Source organism: Coregonus lavaretus (assembly GCF_964263955.1).
Source record: "Coregonus lavaretus genome assembly, chromosome: 13".
Taxonomy (NCBI): domain Eukaryota; kingdom Metazoa; phylum Chordata; class Actinopteri; order Salmoniformes; family Salmonidae; genus Coregonus; species Coregonus lavaretus.
In genome coordinates, this window is record NC_140000.1 from 15,040,470 (window position 1) to 15,049,387 (window position 8,918).

General features: G+C 42.2%; 1 protein-coding gene across 1 annotated transcript; it reads right to left on the bottom strand.

Annotated features, from left to right (window-relative positions):
* Positions 1-4,432: 4,432 nt before the first annotated feature.
* On the bottom strand, positions 4,433-8,486 carry LOC311140345 (CD276 antigen-like). Its single transcript, XM_084175367.1, has 6 exons — positions 8,305-8,486; positions 7,926-7,996; positions 6,538-6,612; positions 5,990-6,343; positions 5,510-5,800; positions 4,433-4,988 (listed from the first exon to the last, which is right to left on the bottom strand). The coding sequence occupies exons 3-6, from the start codon at positions 6,596-6,598 to the stop codon at positions 4,801-4,803; spliced, it is 894 nt and encodes a 297-aa protein (XP_084031493.1). The 5' UTR covers positions 6,599-6,612; positions 7,926-7,996; positions 8,305-8,486; the 3' UTR covers positions 4,433-4,800.
* Positions 8,487-8,918: the final 432 nt, after the last annotated feature.

The window sequence follows — 8,918 nt, forward strand, 5'->3', positions numbered from 1 at the left end:
AGCCGGGCTGACGAAACGCACCCCTGACTTGGTGCGGGGAGCAGGAGCGGGCCAGACCGGGCTGACGAAGCGCACCACTGACTTGGTGCGGGGAGCAGGAGCGGGCCGGACCGGGCTGACGATGCGCACCATAGGCTTGGTGCGGGGAGCAGGAACAGGCCGGGCCGGGCTGTTGACGCGCACCACAGGCTCGATGCGAGGAACAGGAACAGGCCGGACCGTACTGGGGACACACACCACTGGCCCTACGCAGGGATCAGGAACGGGCCGGACCGGACTGGTAACACACCCCAGTACCTCTCGCCGTGCCTCTACACTTTCCCTCTCCTCTGTGACCAGTGGCCCCCTTAACCTGGCGGCCTCCTCTGCAAACCCGCTGGACCGCTCTATCGCGGCCTCCTGCTGCCCCGTCGTCCACGGCGTGAGCCCCCCCCCTAAAAATTTTCTGGGGGTCTCTCCGCCCCGTGGGCCAGGCCCAGTCGAGGTTGATGTCCTTTAGCGATACCTCTGGCGCTGGCTCCTGGACACGCTGCTTGGTCCAGTGTTGGTGGGATCTTCTGTCACGGCCTTCGGGTACAGAGGACCAAGGCGCAGCGTGGAGCAGGAACGTATTTTATTAAATAATGATTGATAACACTAACAAAAACAACAAACGATAACGTGACGTCCAAAGGTGCAAAACACAAACCTATACAGGAACAAGATCCCACAAACACTGTGGGAAAACTGGCTGCTTAAGTATGGTTCCCAATCAGAGACAACAAGCAACAGCTGATACACGTTGCCTCTGATTGAGAACCACACTGGCCAACATAGAAATACTAAACTAGAACGAAAACTCACACCCTGGCTCAACATACTAGAGTCCCCAGAGCCAGGGCGTGACAGTCAGTGAAAAGAAGAATAGAAATATACAGAATAAAAGTATTCCAAAACATGCATATGTATGCAACAAAGCACGAAAGTACTACCGCAAAAAGAAACACGGCAAAGGAATACACTTGGGGCAAATCCAACACAACACATCACTGAGTAACTGCCTCCTTATTTTTAAGCATAGTAGTGACTGCATCATGGTATGGGTATGCTTGTCATCGGCAAAGCCTGGGGAGTGTTTCAGGATGAAAGGAAACGTGATGGAGCTAAGCACAGGCAATATCCTAGAGGAAAACCTGCTTAGATCTGCTACACACCAGACACTGGGAGAGAAATTCACCTTTCAGCAGGACAATAACATACAACACAAAGCCAAATCTACACTGGAGTTGCTTACCAAGAAGACAGTGAATGTTCCTGAGTGGCCAAATTACAGTTTTGACTTAAATCTACTCTTATGAGACTTACCCAAGAAGAATCACAGCTGTAATCGCTGCCAAAAGTGTTTCTAACATGTATTGACTCAGGGGGGTGACTACTTATCTAATGAAGGTATACTAGAGTTTTATTTTTCATTAATCTTTTAAAAATAAAATATAATTATTCTTCCACTTTGACATTGCAGAGTATTTTGTGTAGATCGTTGACAAAAAAAATTACAATTAAATCAATTTTAATCCCACTTTGTAACAATAGAATGTGAAGAAATCCATGCGGGGTGTAGACTTTCTATAGGCACTGTAAATCTCTTTACCTGGGCTTGTTTGGCCATTTATTATTTATTTTCATCAAAAATAGTGTTGAATATGCAGTAAACAAATAACAGACTTGAGTGCTGCACAAAAATGCACTTATCAATGTACTAATATGATCATTGATGAGGGATCCAATTTGTTTAAGAATTACAAAAAAAGGTATTTGTAAAGGTTTGACATAGGACCTACTACTAGTCCATACACACCATATGGTAACACTTAGTTTTCACTTACTGATAATAAACAGTACAGAGACCACATGCAGCCTGAAAGACAAAGACAGACACATACTCTTTGAATTCTGCTTCTAATAATTCATGGGCTGACTTTATCCTGTATTTCCTTTATCCTATATGATGCATTATAGAGCCTATTAAGCATGGGGATCCAATTATACATACACCCCTTAGTTTCTAAACTTTGCTAAACATTTGAGTGAATTAATGAAATATTAGCGTGTACCCCATGTGTCGAGAACAAGGAACAAAGAAAGTAAAGCAGATTGTGAAGAAAAGTCCCAACTCCCTTTCTTTCTTCTTCTTCTTCTGTGGCTTTTATAAAGAGGTTGGCAACCAACTTTAAAGGTGCATTACCGCCACCAACTGGACTGGAGTGTGTACAGGGTCTAAATCCTACCAATTAATCTTGTCTCCCTAAGGAAATGAAACACACAATTAAATACCACATCACGTTAAGGTTGCCTTAACAGTACAATTAAACTTGCACTTCAACACCATTACTCCTTGAATGTAATAATAATCTATCCCTTTCCCTCTCATAGTGCTGGCACTGAAATAGAACGTGGTCTACTGTCTCCATCTCCTCCTGACAGTGATCACACTTCCCAGTTGGATGTTTTCCTACCAATTTCAATGTGCGGTTCAGCCTTGTATGTCCCAGTCTCAGCCTTGTTATTACACTTTCCTCCCTTCTCTCTTGACCTGAGGACCTCCCTGCCCCCACCTTTTCCTGGATCTTATACAGGTGTCTTCCCTTTCCCTCCCTGTTCCACATTTCTTGCCATTTGTTTTTAACAACTGTTCTTATTAACCCCTTGGCTTCTGCTTTTCTTATTGACATTTCCATGTCAACATTAGGATGTTTGAAAGCCTGCTTGAGAAGAACATCTACTTCCTCATTACCCTCTACTCCCATATGTGCTGGCACCCAGAGAAACCTCACAGGCACTGCAAAATCTCATAAAATACATATTGTCTGCTCTGTGACACACATGAATTTAAGCTCATCAGTGCTGCATAGGAGTCAGAACAGATGACTACCCTGTCTGGCCTCACCTCCTCCACCCACCTGTCTGGCCTCACCTCTTCCACCCACCTGTCTGGCCTCACCTCCTCCACCCACCTATCTGGCCTCACCTCCTCCACCCACCTGTCTGGCCTCACCTCTTCCACCCACCTTTCTGGCCTCACCTCTTCCACCCACCTGTCTGGCCTCACCTCTTCCACCCACCTGTCTGGCCTCACCTCCTCCACCCACTCTGCAGCCAAGAGTATGGCCAGCAACTCCATTGTGTATACAGATGATTGATCCATTGCTCTTTTTGTCACTGCAACCTTAAACTCAGGAACACTAAAAGCTGCACCTATCCTCCCTGTTTTAGGGTCCTTAGCTCAATCAGCAAAAAAAGTATATTCAAAAAGCATAGTACTGTGTTCTTAAATGTTCACTTACAATATTTACTGGATCTACTCTTTCCTCCCCAGCTCTTGCCCTTTCAAGCAACCCTAGGTCTATCATTGGCTGAGGTATCAACCAAGATGGGATAGCAGGAAGCACCACAGAGGGGCTGAACTCTCCCCATGCCAAAACCTATCCACACGAAATTGTCTTCAGCGCTATACACAGCATTTTCAATACCATTCTATCCAGCCCTCACTCCATTCCTGACAGGCAATGAATCACATTCAATATTTTATTTCCTTTGACAACTACTTTGTTAATATACTCCACACATGATATTCGAGTGTCAAACCAGACCCCCAGCAACCTAAACAATCCCACCCTCTCTATACTCCGCCCATACAGTTTCAGGCATATTTCCTCCCCAACCTTACTTCTAGTTAAAAACACAGTCTGTGTTTTCTCTACTGAGAACTTCAAAACCCACCTGAGGGAGCACTGATCAACTTGTCTTATCGCTTTTTGAACTCTCCGGGCTGTATAGGGAATATTTCTCCCTCTCTTCCACAGCGCTGCGTCATCCGCAAACAATGACCTCCCAATATCTGGTCTCATCCTGGAGAATACATCGTCTATCATAATGGAGAACAACAAAGGACTAATGACACTTCCCTGGGGGGTACCATTATGTACCTCATAGCTTTCTGACATAGAGCTCCCCACCCTCACTTGTATTGATGGTCCAAAAAGAAACAACAATACTCATATTAAACTCTTAACATAAGAGAACTCTAACTGCATCCAGTTTAAAACCCTTCCTCCAACTCCCATGATATCCAGTTTGATAAGCAGACCTTCCTTCTACATCATATCATAGGCATTCTCTACATCAAAGAAAATGGCTACCACCACCTCTTTATTGGCCTGTGCCTTCCATATGTCTGACTCTAGCCACAGTTAACGTGTGGTTATCCTCATTCGTTCAAGATGATCCTATCAATATCTTATCGAGATTTGTTGTGTCTACACATTGTAATAAAATCTGTCTCTTATCTGCCCACTGCGTCCATATTGTGACCAGATTCCCTGGTCCCACTGTGTATGCAAATTAATTCAACCTGTCTTGGACCTCCCTTATAACACAAGCTGTATAAATCGATAGAAAACAGCACACTTTTATAGTCATTAGCTTTACACTTCCACCATTACACCATTATGTTTGTTATCCAACGATTTATATGTATGGTATACATTTAGCCAAATTGTAATTTCTCCTATCCAATATGTAGCAATTTTGGCAACTTTTTACTATCAACATTTTTAAATGACACCTTCTATAAAAAAATATTTCATCAAAAAACTTAAAACACAATTGGGAGTTCATCTCCTTTAATTACGAAAGTACCCTATACTACTTAACCAAGAGGGTGTGGACATTTTTCAAAGGCAACAACACACCTATATTTGTGACACTGAAACACAGTGCTGTAAACTTAGACTTCTCAAACTAGTTTTCTGTCATGACGTATCAAGTCTCTGTTTCATGAGCCTCATCTTGTCCTGTTGTATCATCACGTGGGACCATCTGGTGTTGGTGTGTTTCAGGCTTGTGTCTGTAGTACAAAATGAGTGACATTGCTAATGCTGCCAAGAGAACTATCCCTAATAATACCAAAGCCGGTCTGCCCCTGGTTGCAAGAGGCACCTCACAGCATTCTGTAGAAGAGAAGAGAGAAAGAGACAGGCTTTCAGCTTCACCTCCCAAATACCTCTTCCTCTAGTAGTACTGCCTGGTCACTGAACATTTCATTGAGGTCATTGTGAACAGTTCCTCTCATGGGAAGTTGCACTCTACAATGGTATTTTTAGTGATCCAATTTACATTTTAGTCATTTAGCAGACGCTTTTATCCAGAGCGACTTACAATTATTGAGTGCATACATATTTCATACTGGCCCCCTGTGGAAATGGTGTTATTCTTGCATGCAGTACATCTATACACAATGCTCATATGACTCATTTGCCCTCATGAAGTGAAATGTCAAATCCTTATTTAAGATGGGTGTGTTTGACTACAAATTGTGTCTAGAATTCATACATTGCAGACTTGTGTAAGAGTAACACACTATCTCGTCAGGGTTTAGCCCTTAGTGATTATGCAATGGTTTAATAAATCAGTGATCCATACTTGGTCACATTGCTCTACCCCTAAACCTGTTGGTAGGTCACAACTTTACCTGGGAGTGGGTGGAGGGTGAGCGAGCGGGTGAAGCTTTGATTGAGAACATCCAGTCTCATTTCAGTAATGATGGTGAGTGTACCGTTTGGCCTGACCTCCATGGAGCTGTGGACCTCATAGCGCCCCCTGCTGTCCAGGCCAATATGGCTGTGGCTCTGATTGGAGATGTCTCCTCCAATGGAGTCTGTCCACAGCACATTAGGCTGGGGGAAACCCTGGGAGGAGTTGAGGGTGATGATGAAGCTGTCACAGGATGACTGTACAGAGAGCTGGGGCTCCATGAAGGGGGCTAGGGGTAAACAACAATACTCATATTAAACTCTTAACATAAGAGAACTCTAACTGCAAAAGGTTTTAGACAAGTAGATGACTATGAGCTGATTTTGTGCAGATAGCTTAATACTTATTTGTCTCTTAATCCCCCATAGATAGAAGATTTCTGAAAAATCTGATCGGACAAAAATACATACTCTCTAACCTGCCACTAAAAGTAGTAGCTTTTCCTGGGTGCTTCCCTGTTCATCTGTCACATCACAGGTGTACTGGCCCTGGTCACTCGGCTGCACACCACTCAGTCTAAGTGAGGCATTTCCCACAGTGAGCTGGTCTTCAAACAGATGAGTGCGTCCCTTGTAAACAACACTCTGTCTTTCCAGCTGATTTCTCCCATAGTAATAGCTGTGGACCACCTCTGATTCTCCATGCTGCCAGTTGACGATCAGGTGGTTGAGGTTCAGGTTTTCAGACGGAGGGAAAGAGCAGCTAAGGGTGATGTCACTGCCCGGAGCTGCCACTCCCATAGTTGAAATAAGGAACTGAACCTCAATAATGACTAAGGAAGGAGACAGATAATACAGCCATTGATTAGGGAGAAACTTAAATTATCTTGTATTATATCTCCAAAGATACTGTGATACTTTTGTGATTCTTGGTGACGGTTGTTGTAAAACTAACATTCTAAATAATACTAAATGTTTGTATACAAATGTACACATGATAAGATGATGGAATTTGATAACTAGCTACCTGAGAAAAGTAATGAAGTCGAAAGAAGCTGTGAGATGACAATTGTCTTTTCATCCCACATGCTTTTGGGTAGACCTGTAAAAAGAAATCTTACATGTGAAAAACAATGTGGATCACATCCATATACTGAAAATACTACATGCCTTGAGTTACAACATGCATGGCTATACTTGTCTTAGTAAGACATACCAAGATTCATGATAACTGATGAAGTAGGCCTATTTAAACTTTATCAGTTATATGTGGATGAAAAATATCAAGAGGTTGGCTAACTAAAGCCTTTTTCACATTGGCAGTTTGAAGTGACTCAAATCCTATTCTTTTGCATATCCAATTAGAAACTGTAATTTTTCCTGCAGTCTGAACAGCCAAAAAGCACATGGAATCAGATATGTCAAGCCACATTTCAAACCACCATCGTAGATGGTTTGAAGCCAGATACAAATCTGATTCCTGGCCATGCGACTTCAAATACAGCATTGTGATAGCCTACCTACATCTTCTTTTTAATTTATTTGTATATGTTTTTTAGCCCCTGTTTCTCCCATATCGTGATATCCAATTGCGATCTTGTCTCATCGCTGCAACTCCCCAACAGGCTCGGGAGAGGCGAAAGTCGATTCATACGTCCTCCGAAACATGACCCGGCAAACCACGCTTCTTAACACCCGCCCGCTTAACCCGGAAGCCAGCTGCACCAATGTGTCGGAGGAAACACCGTTCAACTGATGACCGAAGTCAGGCTGAAGGCGCCCGTCCCGCGACAAGGAGTCGCTGGAGCGCATGAGGCAAGTAAAGGTTTTCTGATCCATGCCCCTAAAGGTATCTGTGACCAACAGATGCATATCTGCATTCCCAGTCATGTGAAATCCATAGATTAGGGCCTAATGAATTTAATTCAATTAACTGATGTCCTTATATGAACTGTAATTCAGAAAAATCATTGAAATTGTTGCATGTTGCATTTATATTTTTGTTCAGTATAATTTGAAATCCAATTTACTTTTACTATGTTACATCTAGTCTATGAGACAAGGCTGCATGGTGGCCCAACATCATATTAAGACACTTTATATTGGTGTTTCCTTTATTTCGGCAGTTACCTGTATCTGACCTTCTGGTTTTGTAACTTAGCTTTATCTTAGAAATATCATCACTTAGTGCAATCAGAGCCCATGTGAACTGAATTAAAATGCAATAGCATGGCTTATTTAAAGAGATTAAACATATAATTTAAAGATGGATACATACTAGTGTGGGCATCATCCAGTTATAATGATGTCAGATGAGTTGACCTTTTACTCTGTAACCTAAACTGCAGCGCAATACCGGACACACCCTGCATGTTTACACTTGATAAGATGATGTAATATGATAGCTATAGCTACCTGAGAAATTCAGTGAAGCCAAAAAAAGCTTTGAGATGGCTTGTCTTCATTCCACATGCTTTTGAGTAGACCTGTAAAAAGAAACTTACATGTGAGGGGGGGGGGGGGAATCACATCCATATTTTAAATACTACATGCTTTGAGTTAAACATGCCTACTTGTCTCACGCAGACGTCAATTTCATGATAACTGAATTTCATTGATACATTATTTGTTTACATTGTTGGTAAAATGTAAGTGTTACAAAGAGTTTGGCTAACTAACAACAAGAAGTAGAATCCCCAATAAAGGTGAAAATGATCACGGTTTACATTTTAATGCGTTTCATTACGCGCATAGGCTACATCATCCAGTACATCTGTTACTGTACGCTACTTACGTTTCGTAGGCTCACTGGTCGATAAGGACAATATTAACTAGGTGGATTATATAAAACACCAACGACACCGAGGACAGGGGATTTTCGAGTAAAACTTGTTTTGTGTTCGTATTCTTCACTGCGCAGCATGCTTGAGGATAGGAACAGAGATCTGTTTATGTTCATAGGCTTGAGGGAATCCCCTCAACCAACTTGGTCTCAGAGCATATGGTATTATTCTGTACGTAAATCCGAGACACTCCGTTTAGTATGATATGGAAAGTGTCCTATGGTATGTATTCATTTGTGGCTGTCCATCAACCATTTTGTATGATATGTTCCGAATTACAATTCGTATTATATGTTACTGATTTACAAACGTACAATATGTTACGAATGTCAAATCTTACAATATGTTATGCATTTTCAAAACATATGATATGTTACAAATTCTAGCTAGGTGGCTAACGTTAGCTAGGCTAGGGGTTAGGGTTAAGATTAGAGTTCACTTTAGGAGTTAGCTAAAAGGGTTAAGGTTAGGGTTGGGGGAAGGGTTAGCTAACATGCTAAGTAGTTGTAAAGTAGCTAAAAAGTAGTAAGTTCTTGAAAAGTTGCTAATTAGTTCAAATGTTGTT

Bases quoted from the DNA above. Each gene is read 5' to 3' on its own strand.
- LOC311140345 (XM_084175367.1), bottom strand. From the start codon at position 6,598: ATGTGGGATGAAAAGACAATTGTCATCTCACAGCTTCTTTCGACTTCA. The intron at 6,344-6,537 runs GTAGCTAGTTAT...CTCCTTCCTTAG, and splicing joins GACTTCATTACTTTTCTCAG to TCATTATTGAGGTTCAGTTC. The intron at 4,989-5,509 runs GTAAAGTTGTGA...TCTCTTCTACAG, and splicing joins CACCCTCCACCCACTCCCAG to AATGCTGTGAGGTGCCTCTT.